Raw genomic sequence first — 19669 nt, 5'->3', positions numbered from 1 at the left:
AACTCCATTTTGCTGTGGTGTCCCAGGAATGGTCTTCTCCATTCTGATACCCAGAGCTGCACAGTACTCCTTGAACCTGCCATCAACATACTCACCACCATTGTCAGATCTCAAACACTTCAGTTTCAAGCCTGTCTCTGTCTCAACCATGGCTTTCCAAATTTTGAAAACATTAAATACTTCAGATTTATGTTTCAAAAAGTAAATCCATACCTTTCTACTATGGTCATCAATGAACGTAACATAGTAGCGAGAACCTCCAAGAGATGCAACTGGAGAAGGACCCCACACATCTGTGTGCACAAGATCAAGTCTTCCTGTCTTTGGCGTCCTGCCACTTTTCAAGAAGCTGACCTTCTTTTGCTTCCCCATAACACAACTCTCACACATACCGAGATCAACTGTCTTCAGTTCTGGTAGCTTGCCTCTAGACAGAAGTTCCGTCATGCCCTTCTGACTCATATGGCCAAGCCTACAATGCCACAAATCTGTTGTGCTCTCTGCAACGGTAGTAGCAATAGTGTCAATTAAACCAGTAGTCATATAAAGTGTACCAGTTTTCTTACCCCGAGCTAGTACCAATGCCCCTTTTGTGACCTTCCAGGTGCTGTCTGAGAACACCACTGAATGACCACACTCATCAAGCTGCCCAACAGAAATGAGGTTCTTCTTCAACTCAGGAATGTGCCTGACCTTTTGCAAGGTCCATTTGTTCTTGCCAGGGAGTGCAATGTCAATGTCTTCCATCCCTACTACGTTCAGAGCCTCACCATCAGCCAAATATACCTTCCCAAAATCACCTGCAACATAATTCCTCATTAGTTCCCGGTGGGAAGATGTATGGAAGGAAGCCCCTGAATCCAGTATCCAGTCATCAACTGGACTATGAACTGTAAGCAATAGTGCATCCTGTACTTCTTCAGTTACCACATTAGCACTATCATTCTCCGTCTTCTTGGGGTTTTTGCAGTTTTTCTTTATGTGGCCAGCTTTGCCACAGTTCCAGCAAGTTGCCTGCTGACCAGGCCTCGACTTGCTCTTGTCCCTATACTTTGATTTTGATCTTCCTCTGTTTGAATTCCTGTCATGTGATCTCCCTCGAGAGTCAACATTTAGGGCTGAACTCAAACCCGAGGTCTCGCCTGAATCTTTCCTGCGCACCTCCTCAGCCAAAATCAAATCACGAATATCATCATATTTCAGTTTATTTTTACCAGCAGAATTACTAACAGCCATTCTCATGGCTTCCCAACTATTTGGCAATGAAGCCAATAGTATCAGTGCACGTATCTCATCATCAAATTCAATTTCAACAGACGACAATTGATTTGTGATAGTATTAAAATCATTCAGATGTTGTGCAACAGACGTACTATCTGCCATTTTCAAATTGAATAACTTTTTCATCAGATGTACCTTGTTATTCGCTGACGGCTTTTCATACATACCCGACAAAGCCGCCATGAGATCCGCCGTCGTCTTCTCCTTGATGACGTTGTGTGCAACGAATCTCGACAGGGTTAATCGAATAACCCCCAGAACCTGTCGATCCAACAGGTTCCAACTAGCATCATCCATCTTTTCCGGTTGCTGCCCCAATAGTGGAAGATGAAGTTTCTTCCCATAGAGGTAGTCCTCTATCTGCATCCTCCAGTATCCAAAATCTGTGCCATCAAACTTCTCGATCCCCGATACCTTCAATTCATCTCCAGCCATCGTTTCTCCTCAGACCCGAACCTGGCTCTGATACCAATTGTTGTGAAAAACGATGACAATGAATTGAAATAACACCGAATGAGAAAAACGATCACACACGCAATCACACATGACACAAGATATACGTGGTTCGGCAAATTGCCTACGTCCATGGGAGCTGCAGAGGATTTTATTATTGAGGAATTACACTACAAGATGGGTCACAACACTGTTCATTCACAGTGTTTTCGTAGCTGCTCTGTTACAGACAAAAGAGGCAAAAATCATATATATAGTTCAAACGGCGGAATCCCTAAAATGCATGTTCGCTCGAGCGGCGTGTCGAGCGTGCGTCGAGCGAACTTCCCTTCCGCATCCCGCTCGAGCTCACTGTCGAGCTGACGTCGAGCGTTCGACTCTGCCTGATTTCGCTCGAGCGGCCAATGCCTCCGCTCGAGCGAACTCCTCCTGCTCGAGCTCACTGTCGAGCTGACATCGAGCGTTCGACTCTGCCTGATTTCGCTCGAGCGGCCAATGCCTCCGCTCGAGCGGTGTGGACCAGACTCCACAGCACTCAACACATGTAACCCACGAGGTGGCCCTCTGAGTCTTTAATTTCCATGTCTCCGGTGTTAGCCTTCCAGCAACCTCCATCAGAATCCCCTTCCAGATCCCTTTTGATTCTCTTCCCGTTACCGTTTCTAGATACTGGCTCTCTCTTCACAAAAAAATATCGGTCATTGTTCCCGGCCATGCACGCGGAATCATTACCATCTACATGCACCAAGTTTCAAACCAGCAAGAGAATCATCAGTACTGTACGTACGTAGAAGATTAGAATTAAAAACGATCGCAAAAAGATTATCATGAGAAGAAAAGAAAGGTACGGGAAGAAGAACTTACGGTGAAGAAACCATGGTTCATGAGCGTAGACGTCGGCTTCAACGATGGGACCATTCGGTAGATCCAGCCCCTGTATTTTCCGCCATAGATAAAAGGACACCAACACTTCGTCTTCGGGATCGAACCTGAACCGAATGGGGAAAGATGTATGCCAACGTCTCGACATCTCCATCAATCGCAGCTCTCTCCACTACAACAAATTTTGATCTCTTACTGTTAATTATATGGAAGTAATGTGTTCTAACTGGCTTTTATGGGAATCCCACTACTGCTAAAAGAAGAGAGAGTAGGACTCTATTGAGAGGATTGAGCGGATAAAGTTTGGATATGTATGGGTCAAATTTCAGATCGTATAGCCAAATCGAAAGAATTCGAGAAAATTTGTTTACTAGAGATCGTATAACCACGTACACTCTTCTACAGCTTCTCGAACTCTTTCGATGTGGCTATACGATCTGAAATTTGACCCATACACGTACGTCCGTTCAATGCTCTCAATAGAGTCCTACTCAACATCTGTTGATTATGATGCATACGGTTTAAATTGGATATGTGGACAATTTTCTAGAAATATTATGAGATTTGATTAATGGAAATATGTAGACTATTTTTTGAAAAAATTGTAAATTTTATGTTAGGTCATTTTCTAGAAAAATGACGGATCTTTTAATGAACTGGACTTGGTGTTTGGGTAAAAATGAGATTTTGGTGTATATTGGAAAAGGAAAAGTATAGTTGCAATCATAATTGTGCACTAATCTGTGTACCAATGTGATGTGATTGGTCAAAAAGTAGATTTTATTGAAAACAGTGTTAATTTAAATTTTAAGTATGAATAAATCAGTGTTGGTACGCAGATTAGTGCATGACTATGCTTGTATGTAGCAAAACTCATTGGAAAATAACTCTTTTTGGGAAAGGATGATTTTTGGGTCTCATGCATATTTCATCATATGTATGCATATTTGTTGTTATATGAATGTATTTTTATCTCTTGGGTTGTTTGGTCTATCACTTACCTGCGGTACCGTTTTATAGTACCGTAGATTTTGTTGCAGATGAGGATGCAGAGTTTGAGGATGCAGCTCTACCGGAGGAGTAATCAGGGATCACTTGCTAGGGTATTAGGATTTGTCTCCCACTTTTTGGTTATGTAATTGATTTCGTATTATATTTATGTTGGATAACTGTATAACTTTTAAAAATAGTTTTTTTTTTTAAATTATTCTGGAAATCTGTATTTAAAATTTCGGTACTTATTTGACTGACTTTAACTTATCTGTTGAGTATTTTGTCTTACACGTATTGCATGTACACACATTTAGCACTTGTCATTGGGGTGTGTGACCCGTGTTATCATCATCCCGAGTCTCGATTTCCATGTATCCGTACGTAGAAATAAGGGGCGTCACAAATTAGGTAGAAGTACTGTTACTATATTGCAAGACAATAGTGCAACTGAGCATTATTGAATATATATAAGAGGACATGGATGCCTACAAGTTTTGGAGATTTTTCAGCATCCCTTCAAATGGAACCTATGGATTGAACATCTTTTTACTTATATTAATCTCAATACTGAGATTTGGAGAAACTTTGCAGGTGTTTTTGGTGTTTCACACTTTTAAAACTCGGGCTAAAAAAGCTAGACTGATGCATTGGTACCTGAAAATTCCTAGAAAGAATTATCAAATTCGTAACATTGCACCTTTAGTTTCCATTCTTATTTTGTGAGACATATGGCTAGTAAGAATTAGTTGTGTGTACGATAATGGTGAATGTCGACTAATTTCATGAGTAGTAATAAAACATATTAATAATTGGTTGCAAGAGCTAGTTTAATGGTCTTCGAAAATTATCTAAATTTTCCAAGTTTGCTGGTACTTATCCCCGAAAGGCACCACTCTTCAAATCTTGCAAATTAGAGTATGAAAGCCATTCTTTAGGTTGTGTTTGGCCATAAGGAATTTTTATCTTAAACATAAAATTTTCATCTCATCATTATAACTTTCTCAAATCTCCATACAAAATATAATAAACAATTTAACTTTTTCTTAACTTTTTCAAATCCCAATACAATAATAATATTAAAATATAATATTTTAATATTTAATTTTAAAACTCAAAATTCTCATTTGAGAATTCTTAGTGGCCAAGCAGAACCTTAATCTGTTGGAGACCCCCTGAAGCTATGAAAGTTGAATTTAACAATGATGGTGCTAGCATCTCTTGGAAAGCTATAGGTGGCAGGTTGTGGAGGGATTTTGAGGGCTTGAAATGAAAGTATGATCATTATTTGCTTTTTCTCTTTACTTGGGGCATGCGTTTGGGGTTGGCCGAGGCTTTTTTATATTGTTTTCAACTCGGTGTAGATGACATTGCTTTCAAGTAATTAAATTGGGTAATGCACAACACTTATAAAAGTTCTTAAATCATAGTGAAGTTTGTCAATTTATATAAATCACTTCCAAATCTCTCTCTCTCTCTCTCTCTCTCTCTCTCTCTCTCTCTCTCTCTCTCTCTCTCTCTCTCTCTCTCTCCGTTCTGTTTCTGTGTACCCATCCCCTCGCAGGCACAGTGGCAAGGTATGGTCTTGGGTCGCAGGGACCCATGACCAAGCCATGGTCTGATACCAGGCTTATGATTCGAAATAAAGGATAAGGGATTCAATGAGATAAAGATATCACCACTCAAAGGAAAATAAACTCTCCACCTGAATAAGAATACCAAAGGAATATAGAAATCAGCACCCAAAGGAAATACACAAGGGATACAAAGCAAGAGCTCGCCACCTATCAGAATCCACTGAAGGATAAGATTAGTTATAAGAAGTAAGTCTTCTACATAAGCTAAAAACTCCAAATTTTTCTTATTCCAAAAAAAAACAATTGAAAAAGTCTCCTAACATAAGTAATTAAAGCGAACATTAATTAAGACTATTGCCTAGAGAATTTGAAAAGACATGAGATAATCTCAAGATTCGCAAGATTCCACCAGCCTTGCACAATATTTAGTAAAATCCTTATAACTTCCTCTAGAAGGCTCCAAACTGCTCATCTTTTGATGTGTTGGAAACTTGAGACATGAGGCTTTTCAATGAGATATAACTAGCTGGCTAAGTCATCTGGAATCATCCCAGAATTAAATTTCAAAATCATACTGGACAATGGGCAGGGTAATGAGTTGGTCTTTGGAGTCTTTGGGCTTAGTGGCTTCATTGGGTTGGTCCTCAAACACTCCTGTGTCATGGTCTTACCATCATAGATTGCGGCTTGACCGTGAGTTGTGACTAATAAGCCATGACAGTGCAAAGAAAGGCCAGCTCAGAGGTGGAGGATGAGAAGATAAGAGGGAAGAGAAAAGAAAGGTGATAGGGAGAATAGAGAAGAAAGGATGGTGAACATCCACTAAGGTGTGAAAGGAAGGGAGAAGAGAAGAGAAGAGAAGAGAAGATGGGAGAAGACAAAAGGAAAGGAAGGGTGAGAGGAGAGAAAAATTGCATATTTATGGTTTGGGATTTTGTTTTTATAAAGTATATGATATAGATTATTACATATATTTATATAGAGGGGCCGAGTAGATGGGTGAAACCCAAGTGGGCTAAAGCACAAGTTGGCACTTGCTCTCACCTTTGTCCATGTGTGGTTGCCCGCTCATGCACCCACTTGATGCGGGTGAGCAACCTTGCTCAACCTAGGCAGGTGCTTGATACGAGTACCTGTTCCCAAGGACGAATAAATGTCATATAATGAATTTAAAAAAGTGTTCGTAAAAAAATTAAGGCAAATGCAAGTAACATATTTTTTCCTAACTTATATCTAGGGACAACATGATACACTAAGTAGATTGATAATCTTGATATAAATTTGTCAAATGAAAATATAATTCATATAAACTTAAATTGATTTGTTTCGGTTTGTAGATAAAGCTGTTAGATGTAATATAAGTAATAAAAAGATACCATGGTTTATTATAAATATAAGACTTGTCAATCTAATTTTCTATCTTCAAGTTGAAATATATTAACTTACTTAAAGATCACGTTGAATGTTATAATATAAACATAATTAAGTAACTAATATAAAAACAAATTTATAAAAATGCAAAAAGTTTCAATAATTTAATTTTAAAAAATAAAATAGTAAATCAAACAAATGACTTGTGAACAAATTCCACCTCGTTCAAAAAATAAATAAACCTATCATAAAAGAATTGAACTTGCTTATAATATTAAACCCCTAACCAATTAAGATTCATATTTTATAAACATTATGAACTTGATGAACATCAATACTTAATTCAAATATAGAATGGATTACACAACTACGTGTACATGATCTCACTCACTACTGTCTAAATTGTATATTAAAAGTGCTATTAGCACTGAAATTTAAAGGGAAATTTTATGGACAAGACACAGAAATAGCACAGTCCAATACATATTCCCAAAAGTCCTATACATTCCTGATCGAGTAATGCTACATATAATAGTGAAATGTGTAAACGCTGCGTAATTGCTTTGCAAAAGAGTGAGATCTACGATTAAAAAGTTAGTTTTTCTTTTTACGTGAGTCCCGTATTAATTCACTTTTTTTAAAAAGACTGTGCGACGCTTGCACAACCACGACTGCAAATATCATTTCTCTTCCTGATCTCTTTAGTAAACAAATTATCTTCTCAAACTCTTTCGATTTGGCTATACGATCTGAAATTTGACCCACACACATCCAAACTTTATCCGTTCAAAGCTCTCAATAGAGTCCTACTCTCTCTTCTTCTAGCAGTAGTGGGGTTACCATAAAAGCTAGTTAGAACATATTCCTCTCCAGCTTCCATATAATTAACAGTAAGAGATCAAAATTTGTTGTAGTGGAGAGAGCTGCGATCGATATTGGAGATGTCGAGACATTGGTATACATCTTTCCCCATCGGGTTCAGGTTTGATCCCAAAGACGAAGTGTTGGTGTCCTTTTATCTATGGCGGAAAAAACAGGGGCTGGATCTACCGAAAGGTCCCATCGTTGAAGCCGACGTCTATGCTCATGAACCATGGTTTCTTCACCGTAAGTTCTTCTTCCAGTACCTTTCGTTTCTTCTCATGAGATAATCTTTTTGTGATCGTTTTTAATTCTAATCTTCTATGTACGTACAGTACTGATGATTCTCTCGCTGGTTTGAAACTTGGTGCATGTAGATGGTAATGATTCTGCGTGCATGGCCGTGAACAATGACCGATATTTTTTTGTGCAGAGAGAGCCAGTATCTGGAAACGGTAATGGGAAGAGAATCAAAAGGGATCTGGAAGGGGATTCTGATGGAGGTTTAGTGGAAGGCTAACACCGGAGACATGGAAATTAAAGACTCAGAGGACCACCTCGTGGGTTACATGAAGTCGCTCACCTTCTTTAAATACAAAAACAAAGAACGAATCCGGAAAGAAGCAACCAAAACCGACTGGACTATGCACGAATACAGGCTAGCTTCCGATTCTCAAGTAAGCTGCATGCATGGGTTCATATAAATTACCTCATCATGAGTATTAATAATTATATAGAGTACTGTAATTACGCATGCACTGCTTTTATTCCCATTATATGTATATATATAGCTCCATGATCAATTAATTAATTGTTAGTTTCTATTTAATCGATCATTGACGCTGTTTTATGCAACTACGTACAGTTTCAAAGCTGGACTTTATGCCGAATAAGGTACCGTGGTCATGATCATGTGCAGCACGGTCCGAGGACTGACCCATCAACATCGGAACAAGCATTTTTGGATACGAGGATCCCTGATTTTCCGTCATCGGAACAAGCTGCTAATTTTTCGAATTATCAATATCGGATCAATTACAAGCATTTTACGGTACGACCTGGACTGATCCATCATCTGATCATCAACAAGCTTTTTCGGGAGCTGTATCAATATCGGAACAAGCATTTTCGGATACGGGCTGGAGTGGTAATTCTGATCCATCAGGGGAACAAGTTTCTCCATAAGCACATGATGAAATCGATAGCATTCTTAATATCCCCCCAGATGAGTTTCAAGCATTCTTGGTGAGTCTTTTAGTACTTTAAGACAAGTCCATGCATTCTTATCGGCTTAATTACCAGAAGCAGATCGAAAGTGTAGAAACACATGATTTTTATGATTATTAATTAATGTAATAAGCTATTGCACGTATTATATAAAAACTCTTAAGAAGTCTTATCTAAAATTATGTACGTGTTTTCAGCAATGATAACCAAATTCACTTGCTGCTTTTTCCTAAAATTAAATCTAGTTGTAATACTCTTATATCCAAATTGTTTAGTGAAAAACTTAGAACTGTTGGCGCCTGACGATCACCGCCCTCTCTTTAGTCCCTTAGCGGTCTTTTCTGCCATAACCTTTGATCCCCACTTTTTTAACTTCTACCCCTGGCGCGAGAATCCCATGTATATTTTTTTGAGAGATAAGTATGGAGTCTTGGGATGATATATAACACGCGATGGAGTTAATTTTTTTATATTTCTTTTATTATAAGTGTTGTCCTAGGTGCTGATTATTCCAGGAGAGCGCCTTTGTGAGTGAGATAAGATTATCCATACCAGGGAGAGGGTCCATGAAGAAAGGTAGATGAGGACGGGGTTTTTGAGTCACAGATGATTGGAAGGTAGGAGAAAACGGGAGGGTTGGAGAGAGCTCACTGAGGAGCTCACGGGAGGGCAATGGCTGCACCTTGTATCAATTGGTGTACATGACATTACTCTCAAGTAATAAAATTGGGTAATATAGAGTACTTACATAAAAGTTTTTAAATATATGAAGTTTGTCAATTTATATAGATCACTTCCAAATCTCAATCTCTGTCTCTCTTTGAAAAATAATGAAGACTGCAATATATTCATTTGTCTTACATTACATGGAGTGCAGTATTCTATTTATAGAGAGACACAGTACTGCACTGATTCAAGCCTACGTACAAGTAGGTGATATGCGTTGGTGCTTCTAGACCCAGCTAGGAATCGTTACAACAGAAAAGATTCCTTTGTACAATTATATTTAAAACATAAAATATAGAATTACAGAGAGGACATTCTAGATGATTCTGTTGGTAGAGATGAGCAAGGATCATGTTGTGGAGCTGACTTGGAGTCTTGCGCAGAGGAGGTCTTGCATGGAGCTGACTTGGAGATAGCAGTGCTGGTATTGCTTTCACCCTCCCGTGAGTCCAACAGGGGCATCATGGTGAGACTCATCTGTAATTGAAGAAAGCGTGAGGAGGCCAATGGTTTGGTCAGGACATCTGCAAGTTGATCACGAGAGGAGATGAAGGCAACATTAAGCATTTTGGTTGATACGCGATCACAGACAAAATGGAAGTCAATTTCCATATGCTTGGTGCATGAGTGAAGGATAGGGTTCGCAGAGAGATATGTTGCACCAAAATTGTTGCACCATAGTGTAGGAGGCAGGGGTAGAAAAATCCCAAGGTCTTTGAGGGGAGACTGGATCCATAGCAGTTCTACAGTGGTATTAGCAAGGGCTTTATACTCTGCTTCCGTGCTGGAACGAGTGACAGCTTTCTGCTTCTTTGAGCCCTAAGAGAGAATGTTTGAGCCAAGAAAAACACAAAAATTGCCAATGGAACGACGGTCATCGGGGCACCCTGCCCAATCAACGTTCGAAAATGCATGCAATGAATATTTTGAAGATGGTCGAATATGAAGACCAAAATTTGCAGTATGCTTGAGGTACCTCAAAATCCTTTTTAAGCTTGCCAATGGGGGAGCTTGGGAGCATGCATAAATTGAGCAACCTTATTAATAGCAAAAGCCACATCAGGACGTGTAAGGGATAGATACTGAAGACCCCCAATAGTGCTTCGGTAGAGGGTTGGATCAGTGAAGGCAAGGCCATCTGTGAGAGATAGGTGAGTTGAGGTGGACATTGGCGAGGTGATGGGTTTGGCAAGATCCATATTTGTGCGTTTGAGAAGGTCACATATATATTTGGTTTGGGATAGATGAAGTCCTGTGGAAAGGATATTAATTTCAAGACAAAGAAAAAAATGCAGTGGTCCAAGATCCTTGACTGGGAAAGACAAACTGAGAGAGTGAAGCACTGAGGAGATGGTGTCCAAATGTGACCCAGTGAGAATTATGTTGTCTATGTAGACAAGAAAAAAATAAGGTAACAGAAAGGTCGGCATGAAAGGATGAAAAACCAAGATCAAGTATACGAGCACTTAGCTTGGAGAACCAAGCTCTGGGAGCCTGCTTAAGGCCATAGATAGCCTTATTTAATCGGCACACATGAGTTGGGAAGTCTGGATTGATGAATCCAATCGGCTGAGTCATGTAAACTTGCTCACGGAGATCACCATGTAAAAAAACATCGTGAATATCAAGTTGCCGAAGACTCCATCCTTCGCTAACAGCAATGGTGAGTATGGTTCGAATAGTTCTCAATTTGACAACTGGGCTGAAGGTCTCGAAGTAGTCAATTCTGGCTTGTTGGTGGTAGCTCTGGGCAACCAAGCAAGCCTTCCGTCGCTCAACCGAACCATCAGCAAGACGTTTTGTCCTAAAAACTCATCGACATCCAACAAGGTTAGTAATACCAGAGGAGGGAACAAGGGACCATGTATTGGTGTTTAGGAGTGCTTGAAATTCCTCAGTCATGGAATTTCGCCATTTTGAATATTTGGCAGCCTTGGTGTAGGAGGTGGGGTCTTCAGGTGTCGTGGAAACAGAGGTAAGATAGCTGCGTGGTGGTGGCCATAATATGGTGCCATCGGTGAACTGTCGAGGATGAAGAGAATTTGTTTTTGAATGAGTGACAATCGGAGATGGAGAGAAAGAGATATCTGACGCAGAGGAAGGAGAGACCGCAAAAGTGTTAGGTGAAGAAGATGATGAGCTGTTGGGAGAAGAAAGAGGGTCACTAGGCTCAATGGAAGGAGAAATAGGTGAAGAAGTCGAGGGTGAATTTGACTCAATGGACTGCACAGGAGGAGAGTCAGTGAGTGGGAAATTTGAAGAGATAGCAGGTTGCGTGGATTGACTTGGCATATGAGACACAGAAGGGGAGCCCAGAAGTGACGGAAGAGTAGTAGTGGAGGATTTTGGAATTTTGGGGGGGGGGGGGGGGAGTTTGAAAACGGAAATAAAGTTTCGTCAAAAACAACGTCACGGGAGTAGTATATTCGATTAGTAGGGACATGGAGACACCTGTAACCTTTATGAGAATTACTGTAACCCAAGAAAAGGCATTGAGAAGAATGAAGGTCAAGTTTGTGTCGGTTGTAAGGCCGTAGATGGGGCCAACAAGCCATACCAAAGACCTGAAGAAAAGTGTAATATGGAGATTTTAAAAACAGCTTTTCAAAAGGAGATTTGTTTTGAAGAAGAGGAGTAGGAAGTCGATTGATTAAATAAATTGCAGTTTGAAAAGCATTAGCCCAAAAAAGTTGAGGTAACGATGCTTGGGCCATAAGGGCAAGGCCTGTCTCAACGATATGGCGGTGTTTTCCTTCCATAGTCCCATTTTGTTGATGGGTGTGGGAACAAGATAAACGGTGTGAAATGCCTTGCTTTTGAAGAAGGTTGTGAAGGGAACGATATTCACCGCCCCAATCACTTTGAATTGAGAGAATTTTGGCATTAAACATTAATTCAACATGTTTTTGGAAATTGATAAAAACACCTAGAACATCAGATTTTTGAACTATGGGAAACCACCATGTATATCGTGCAAAATCATCTAGGAATGAAACATAATATTTAAAACCTTCTCTAGAAATTACAGGGGCAGGGCCCCATATATCGATGTAAATAAGTTGAAGAGGTCTTGTGGAATGCTGATGAGCAGATCTGAAGGGAAGTTGAGTGCTCTTGGCTTGTCGACAAGCTGGACAGACTGGAGAGATAGAGCTAGCAAAAATAGGAAGATTATTTGACTTGATTATACGATGGACAAGTTGAAGAGATGGATGCCCGAGACTGCATGCCACTATGAGGAAGATGTGCGCTCACCAACAAAAACTTGAGAAGGAGAAACTGACTCGGATTGCTGAAAGGAGTAAAGGCAATTAAGCATTGGACCACGAAGGAGAGGGGCTCTCGTCTTGGAGTCCTTCACAAGAAAAAAAGAACTGTGAAACTCAAAAAAGAGAAAATTATCACGAAAAAATTGACTAACCGAAATTAAATTTTTGGTTATGTGAGGAACATGTAATAAATGCTTGAGAAGAAATGAACGAGAAGAGGAGGAGAGAGCAGATTCACCAATATGAGAAATGGGAAGGGCAGAGCCATCACCAACACGTATCTTATTTGTACCGCCATAAGGAGGGCACTGAAGGTTCAGGTTAGAGAGATCAGAGGTTGGGTGGTTTGTGGCAGCGGTATCAGGATACCAAGTGGGGTTAGGAGAGGAGGCAGAGGTGGTGTAATGAGCTGTGAGGGAATGAGGTGGTTCACTTTGATAGAAATGGTCAAAACAAAAATAGCATTTTAGAGCACCGTGACCAACTTTTCCACAGACTTGGCAAGTGGGCTTGTTGGTAGGTAGAGGAGCTGAAGATTGAGAAGGATGTGGAAAAGATTAGGGTGATGTTGTGCGTCCCCTCCCACGACCACAATTGTTACAGCGATAAGAACCACGGAAACCACCACGGCCACGTACAGGAGAGGAGGTGGTGAAATTGGCAGAGAGGTTGAAAGAAGAAGGCAGATGGTTGGAATGAGCAAGGCGAGTTTCATAAGTGAGTAAAAGGTTGTATAATTCTTCAGTAGAGAGAGGGTCAAGCTTGGCTGTAATAGAGGTAACGAAGGCATCATACTCACTATTAAGGCCAGCAAGCAGGTAAGAAATAAATTCTTCTGGAGATAGGGGAGAACCAGCAGCACTCATAGTATCAGAGAGATGCTTGACCTTTCGAATATAATCAGTGACAGAACTAGACCCTTTTGAAATAGTAGCTAGCTGATAGTGGAGCTGAATGATCCTAGCATGAGATTGAGAAGTAAAAAGTTTCTCAAGGGCTTTCCAAACCTCACGGGTAGAGTAGCCAACGACTTAAGCAATAAGATTATCAGATAGGGAAGAGATTAAGGCACTTAAGATGAGCTGGTCAGTTTGAATCAAAGAGAGAAATTTTGGATTGGGCGTGTTATCAGGAAGAGTGGGGGAAGGAGGTATTCCAGTGCCATCAACAAAATAAAAAAGTCACTGACCTTTGAGATAGGGTACCATTTGAGTACGCCATAAAAGGAAATTCTCATTTGTAAGTTTAACAGTAACAAGATGAGAAAGATGTGGAAGAGAAGGGGTGGAGGAGGACGATTGTGAAATCTGGATTTTTAGAAGGGGAGACTCTTCCGCCATTGTTTGACGGTAGTCTTGAAAAAGCTCTGATGCCATGAAAAATAATGAAGACTGCAATATATTCATTTGTCTTACATTACATGGAGTGCAGTATTCTATTTATAGAGAGACGCAGTATTGCACTGATTCAAGCCTACGTACAAGCAGGTGATATGCGTTGGTGCTTCTAGACCCAGCTAGGAATCGTTACAATAGAAAAGATTCCTTTGTACAATTATATTTAAAACAGAAAATACAGAATTACAGAGAGGACATTCTAGAGGATTCTGTTGGTAGAGATGAGCAAGGATCATGTTGTGGAGCTGACTTGGAGTCTTGCGCGGAGGAGGTCTTGCGTGGAGCTGACTTAAAGACAGCAGTGCTGGTATTGCACTCGTGTTTGTGTGTACCCATTCCCATGCAGCCGCAGTTGCTGGTCGTGTTTGGATGTGAGACATGAAGTTGTAAAACTTCTTGTTTTTGCTTACTTCGCTTAATTAAATAGCAGGAGATCAAGAAGGAAAAATCAAGCTTCATTCTGCTACATTATTTTAATCTTACATATCCACATTAATCCTAATAAAGTATTGTCATTAATTTCTTGGAAGCTCTGCCTCTTCATCGCTTTTCTTATCCGAGACGAAAGATGGGATTTTATCTCTAGTCAGCTCCACTACTTCCTCCAGTTTGCAATTCTCTTCCAAGGGCTTGTAGGTATAAAACCATGCACATACCACATAATACAAGAGATTTATGACTTGGATTCCACTGACAAGCCAATAATAATACTCCAATCTTCCCCTATTGAGGTTCCTATCAGGAAGCCAGTTGCTTTTCTTGCCTGAATACTTGTGAACAAGTGAAACCATCAATGTGCCTGCATAATTTCCCATGGAAATTGCTATCCAGTAAAGAGCAGCTGCAGAGCTTCTCATGCTTTCGGGTGATTGGTCGTAAAGAAACTCCATGTGCCCGACAGACATGAAAACTTCTGCTACCCCATGGAGGCAAAACTGAGGTACCAACCAAAAAACACTTATTGGGATAGTTGCTTTTGGATCATCCAATAAGTTGTGATTGGCTGCCGCTGCTTTTCTTTTGATTTCGACAAATGATGCAACAACCGTGGCAAGAATGTTTACTGCAAAGCCTACACCCATTCTTTGCAGGCATGTGATGCCTGATGGGTTTCTAGTGTAGCGACGAGCAAAGGGTACAAAGAGGCGTTCGTATAGAACAAGGCCACTAAGCATGGTTAGGATGCCAAAGATGGATAGAGAGGCTGGAGGGATTTCGAAGGAACGGGACAAGTGACGATTCATGGAGCGAGCCTGTTGGATAGTGAAACTATGTTGGTGTGAAGATGAGGCGACGAGTAAAATTCCTGCCGCCCATATGGGAAGCATTCGGATTATGGATTTCAACTCCTCCACTCGATGGACTGTGGCAATCCTCCATAAATTTGGTGGCTTTGAATCTGTTCTTTCGCCATCTGTTATTATGGCAGCTCTATCAAACCACCTGCAGCAGTCATATACAAGCCCAGCAGTTTAACCATTCAATTGTTATGTGACATGGAGAATTTCGATTCTGTTCTTTCGTCCATGTTATAATCATGTGATTCTCAGCTCATTACATACAAATTAATGATTCATGAAGTCACTTCGACTGTAAAGCATGCTTAACATTTGAAATGATGTTATACAACGGTGCACGCTTACCTTAACTGATTTGTGTGTGTGAGCCTTCCATTCAAAGAAATATCAGCATCGAGCTCTCTATTCTCATACAAGAGAGATGAGTCTGCCGGTAAGGCTTCTTTCCTCTTTTTCGTGGCTGCAACAACTACCTGAGCCATTCTAACCAAAGGGCTACCCCCTGGTTTTAATCTTTTGTAGAAAGGAGAACCCACCAAAAAGGCTAAAATTGACAAGGCCATGGCAATGGTTGGGACTCCGAGACCCCAGCCCCAACCCACGTTATCTTGGATGTAAACTACAACAGTTAGGGCAGTCAGTGTTGCTATTCCCATGCAAAAGTAGTACCAATTAAAGAAATTCCAACGTCGAGATGCAACACTGGATTTGCTCATGTCCAGTTGGTCTGCAGCAAAGGTAACGACACAAGGCCTAATGCCACCTGAACCGAGAGATGTAAGAAGGAGAGAGATGTAAAGGACCCAAAGCTGCGATGCTGAAGCTTCCTTGCAGTTCGTTTGACTCGGGCACTGTGGTGGGTGGAACATTGGCAGTATTGCTGATATGGTTATGCTCACCAATCCCTGCGAGACTTGAAATTGTTGTTCAGTTTTACAAAGAATGACAAATTGTTAAATGTTAAATCAAATATGATTTTTTTTTTCGAAATTAAACAAATGTTGGTGAGAGTGGCTTAGTGCTAATTACAAGTCCCAAATTCAAGATGGGTCTACCTTTTTACAAAGACTTGCACAAAATTTGTTTTATTGGAGCTTGTACATTTCTCATTATAAACATATAAATATATATATATATATATAATAAGAGTTTGGCTTACCTCCAGTTACTGTATAAGTGAGATCGAATGAGTGAATAAATGGATGGATCTCATCCGTTCGTTTTTTAACAAGATACATCCATTGATTTTTTTACTAGATGTAAGCCAAAGCTAGTCTTAATGCACGAGAACTCACAAGGATATATTAAACAACTTAATTAACACACACGTGAATAATATAGTGGGCTTTACTGTACACTTGTGACTCTTTGTACTGCTGTTTTACTAAGGAATTGAAGGGATAGATACCAGTTCATAGAGGAAGGAGCCGGCCATGATGGTCCAAAATCGCCCGGCAAAGGAGTCGGCAATTAAAGCACCAATCAAAGGGGTGAAGCTGGCAGTTCCACCGAAGTTGGTGAGGGTGTTGGATGCCTGTACCAGCGGCATGTTCAGCTCTTGTGTTAAATACGTTATCATGTTGGCATGGAAACCAGTTGTGGCGAATCTGTCGCACATTTCATTCGCTGTTTTACATCGAAAAAAGAAAATTAGTTAAAATGTACTTCAAAATATACTCTATGGGGGTGCGCACTCTCCTTTCAAATATCACGAACTCTCTTCTTTTTGTTTATGCGTTGCAGTGAGAATCTGAGATCATGATGTGTGGTACTTCGAACTTGAGAGATTTATTTAATTCCAAAAGAGAAAAAAGGTCATTTTAATCAAAAAGAAAAAAAGAAGGCATTAACAAGGTAGTACTTCGAGCATACCAAGGACGAATGGCATGGTTTTGATTCCTCCAAGCTGCCGCTTCGTCTTCTTTTCATCCTCTATCTTCTCCTGCTTCTCATCATCAGCCATTTTCTCTCTGTCCAACTCCATCTGTAACGTGGTCTTCATACTAGTACTGTAAACGGTAGGACAATATTATATAGGGGAGCGATAAGATTGAGGACATGAGAGGAAATGGCAGGCGCAAATTTTCGGAGTGGTACCGGGGACCCACGTACGATATTGCCTCCATTGGTATGTGACTTGGTGTCTTATGTCATATATATTTGTTTTCATGAGTTTTTTTTTTTTTTTTTTGGGGGGGGGGGGAGGACTCGTGCGCTTGCAGATTCATTACCACATGTATCAATACAGCTGCACTCTCTTGGCTTTCTAGTTGGCTCTCTCTCTCTCTCTCTGTGTTTTAGAGCATAGAGCAACACTACCGAAGAAGCTATGTCGTACGTCCCGGTTAGAGGAAACCCCACACAACCAACCCCCCCCCCCCCCCAAAAAAAAAGGGCATTAACAAGAGTACTGGAATAATGCGAGCATACCAAGGACAAATGGCATGGTTTTGATTCCGCCAAGCTGCCGCTTCGTCTTCTTTTCATCCTCTATCTTCTTCTGCTTCTCATCATCAGCCATTTTCTCTCTGTCCAACTCCATCTATGAAGTGGTCTTCATACTAGTGCTCTAAACAGTAGGACAATATATAGTGGAGAGATCAGATCGAGAACAGGGGAAATGGCGGAGGCAAATTTTCGGAGTGGTACCGGGGACCCACGTATAAGATTGCCTCCATTGGTATGTGACGTGGTTTAGACTCTTATGTAGTATATATTTATTTTCTTTTCAAAATATTATATATGCAATTATTTTTTCATACTATTTTACGCATTCTACTTATATGATTAATTACGTATTAAAATAAAATTGATACAATTAATTACATCAATAAAATGAGTAGAGAATACGTAAAAATGACTATATTAAACATATTTATCCCCCTTATCTGTCCCAAATGTTTTCATTCATGAGGTTGTGCCTATTCAAATTAATGGTTTGAGTTTTGCATGCAATATATGGACAAAAATATCCTGTTTATTGTCTATCTATCCCCCTAATCTGCGCCATACATGTTTCAGATTTCTGGCTTCCTTACATCCTCCGAATTAGTTTTGAGTATTTAGGTATACATATGTATTAGACAAAAGGTATATATCAAAAGGAATCTTTGATAAAATAGCAACAGTACAAAGGCAAAAAAAATGCACTACTTTCAATCCCATCCGGAGTTTCAGTTTTGGCCTTTGGAGTAGGTTGGTCCAGCTGAGAGGTCGATACGTGTGCGGTATTTTAATGCGCAGACGTCTCTCTCCAACATGATCGATCTTGAGCACTGCTTTTTCTCCATGTGCGAGCATGCGCTATTCACATGCACTGAAAGCCTAGCTAGGACGTCGTGGAGGATGGCAAAACTGTAGGATATGGTCGATAGCTTTCATTACTTGAGTAACGACACTATTCCGAACACTTTTCACGACACAAGATATAAAATGAAGATATATTTGTAAAGTAGTGTTATTTTTATATGGTATTTTACAATATTATCCCTCCTGAAATATGATTGTGAAATATACTTTGAAAATAATTGTTTGTTTATCATTTTTTTTCTTTCATTTTATTCTCTTTCATGGCGCTTGAAGTGGGGCCAAAAAATGGAAAATGCTTATCAGTTAGTCTCTATGCCTTATCTAATTCTTCTTGTTCAAAAGAAGAAATGAAAGCAATATTTTGAAACATTGGATAGCCTAGCAATGGCACAAGCCTTTATAATGTAGCATTTAATCATGAATGCTTGATAAGAATGTAATAATTAATAGGATATCTACTCACGACTTTCTTTCTCTCCGAGTTCTGTAGATTTACATATTTTTTTCTAATGTACTATGGGCAACCACTTCTCACGTTCATAGCATTACAATGCAATTCAAGGTCCCAAAACAACTGTAATAATTAAAATCATAGGCAGTCAAATAAATTAACAAATTGGGAAATCATTCAAAAATCTATTACAACTAGATTTGTAGCTATATGTACGGAAGTTTTATATATCAGCCGTGACTTGTGAAGTAAAAATATTTAAATTTTATTACGTACAAATAAAATTACTTACTAATTTACGTACCAATACTGATTATTTTATATTCAAAATTTAAATTAATACCGTTTTCAATAAAATCTAATTTTTAACCAATTATATTAAATTAATATATATATTAATGCATAATTATACTTACAACTAAATTTTTTCAAAACATTTTACCCTCTTTTGAGACGATTACGTGGAACTGTCAGAAGGCAGAAAACACTTCTCTGGATTTTATCATCACTTGGAGGAAATTATATTGAGTGGGCCGCCGCCCCACCGTAATGATATGAAAAAGGACAAGCGGGAAAG

At 39.7% G+C, this 19669-nt stretch overlaps 3 protein-coding genes across 6 annotated transcripts; 1 reads left to right on the top strand and 2 right to left on the bottom strand.

Moving 5' to 3' along the window:
- Positions 1-2269: 2269 nt before the first annotated feature.
- On the bottom strand, positions 2270-2764 carry LOC122300134 (NAC domain containing protein 50-like). The gene is made up of 2 exons (XM_043110567.1): positions 2599-2764; positions 2270-2469 (listed from the first exon to the last, which is right to left on the bottom strand). The coding sequence occupies exons 1-2, from the start codon at positions 2762-2764 to the stop codon at positions 2270-2272; spliced, it is 366 nt and encodes a 121-aa protein (XP_042966501.1).
- A 4567-nt stretch (positions 2765-7331) lies between these two features.
- On the top strand, positions 7332-9473 carry LOC122275851. 3 transcript variants are annotated; one of them, XR_006228710.1, is made up of 4 exons: positions 7332-7661; positions 7793-8092; positions 8281-8466; positions 9057-9473. XR_006228710.1 is itself a non-coding variant. In XM_043085142.1 (3 exons), the coding sequence occupies exons 2-3, from the start codon at positions 7946-7948 to the stop codon at positions 8662-8664; spliced, it is 531 nt and encodes a 176-aa protein (XP_042941076.1). In that variant the 5' UTR covers positions 7332-7661; positions 7793-7945; the 3' UTR covers positions 8665-9013. The 3 variants fall into 3 exon arrangements, 2 of the variants coding, with proteins under 2 accessions (XP_042941076.1, XP_042941083.1); XM_043085142.1 differs by lacking the exon at positions 9057-9473 and having other exon boundaries at positions 8281-9013; XM_043085149.1 differs by lacking the exon at positions 9057-9473 and having other exon boundaries at positions 7751-8092; positions 8281-9013.
- Positions 9474-14470: 4997 nt separating this feature from the next.
- LOC122275802 (protein NRT1/ PTR FAMILY 3.1-like) lies at positions 14471-17950 on the bottom strand. Of its 2 annotated transcripts, XM_043085065.1 has the most exons (5): positions 17763-17930; positions 17205-17341; positions 16741-16958; positions 15678-16237; positions 14471-15477 (listed from the first exon to the last, which is right to left on the bottom strand). In XM_043085065.1, exons 2-5 carry the CDS (start codon positions 17332-17334, stop codon positions 14550-14552), a joined length of 1836 nt encoding a protein of 611 aa, XP_042940999.1. In that variant the 5' UTR covers positions 17335-17341; positions 17763-17930; the 3' UTR covers positions 14471-14549. The 2 variants fall into 2 exon arrangements, with proteins under 2 accessions (XP_042940999.1, XP_042941008.1); XM_043085074.1 differs by lacking the exon at positions 17205-17341 and having other exon boundaries at positions 17763-17950.
- Positions 17951-19669: the final 1719 nt, after the last annotated feature.

Source organism: Carya illinoinensis, chromosome 1 (genome assembly GCF_018687715.1).
Source record: "Carya illinoinensis cultivar Pawnee chromosome 1, C.illinoinensisPawnee_v1, whole genome shotgun sequence".
Lineage (NCBI taxonomy): Eukaryota > Viridiplantae > Streptophyta > Magnoliopsida > Fagales > Juglandaceae > Carya > Carya illinoinensis.
This window is presented reverse-complemented; position numbering and strand designations above follow the sequence as displayed.

Bases quoted from the DNA above. Each gene is read 5' to 3' on its own strand.
- LOC122300134 (XM_043110567.1), bottom strand. From the start codon at position 2,764: ATGTCGAGACGTTGGCATACATCTTTCCCCATTCGGTTCAGGTTCGAT. The intron at 2,470-2,598 runs GTAAGTTCTTCT...TGGTGCATGTAG, and splicing joins TGAACCATGGTTTCTTCACC to ATGGTAATGATTCCGCGTGC.
- LOC122275802 (XM_043085065.1), bottom strand. From the start codon at position 17,334: ATGAAGACCACGTTACAGATGGAGTTGGACAGAGAGAAAATGGCTGAT. The intron at 16,959-17,204 runs GTATGCTCGAAG...GATGTAAAACAG, and splicing joins AACCATGCCATTCGTCCTTG to CGAATGAAATGTGCGACAGA. The intron at 15,478-15,677 runs GTAAGCGTGCAC...TGACTGCTGCAG, and splicing joins ACACACACAAATCAGTTAAG to GTGGTTTGATAGAGCTGCCA.
- LOC122275851 (XM_043085142.1), top strand. From the start codon at position 7,946: ATGGAAATTAAAGACTCAGAGGACCACCTCGTGGGTTACATGAAGTCG. The intron at 8,093-8,280 runs GTAAGCTGCATG...AACTACGTACAG, and splicing joins GGCTAGCTTCCGATTCTCAA to TTTCAAAGCTGGACTTTATG.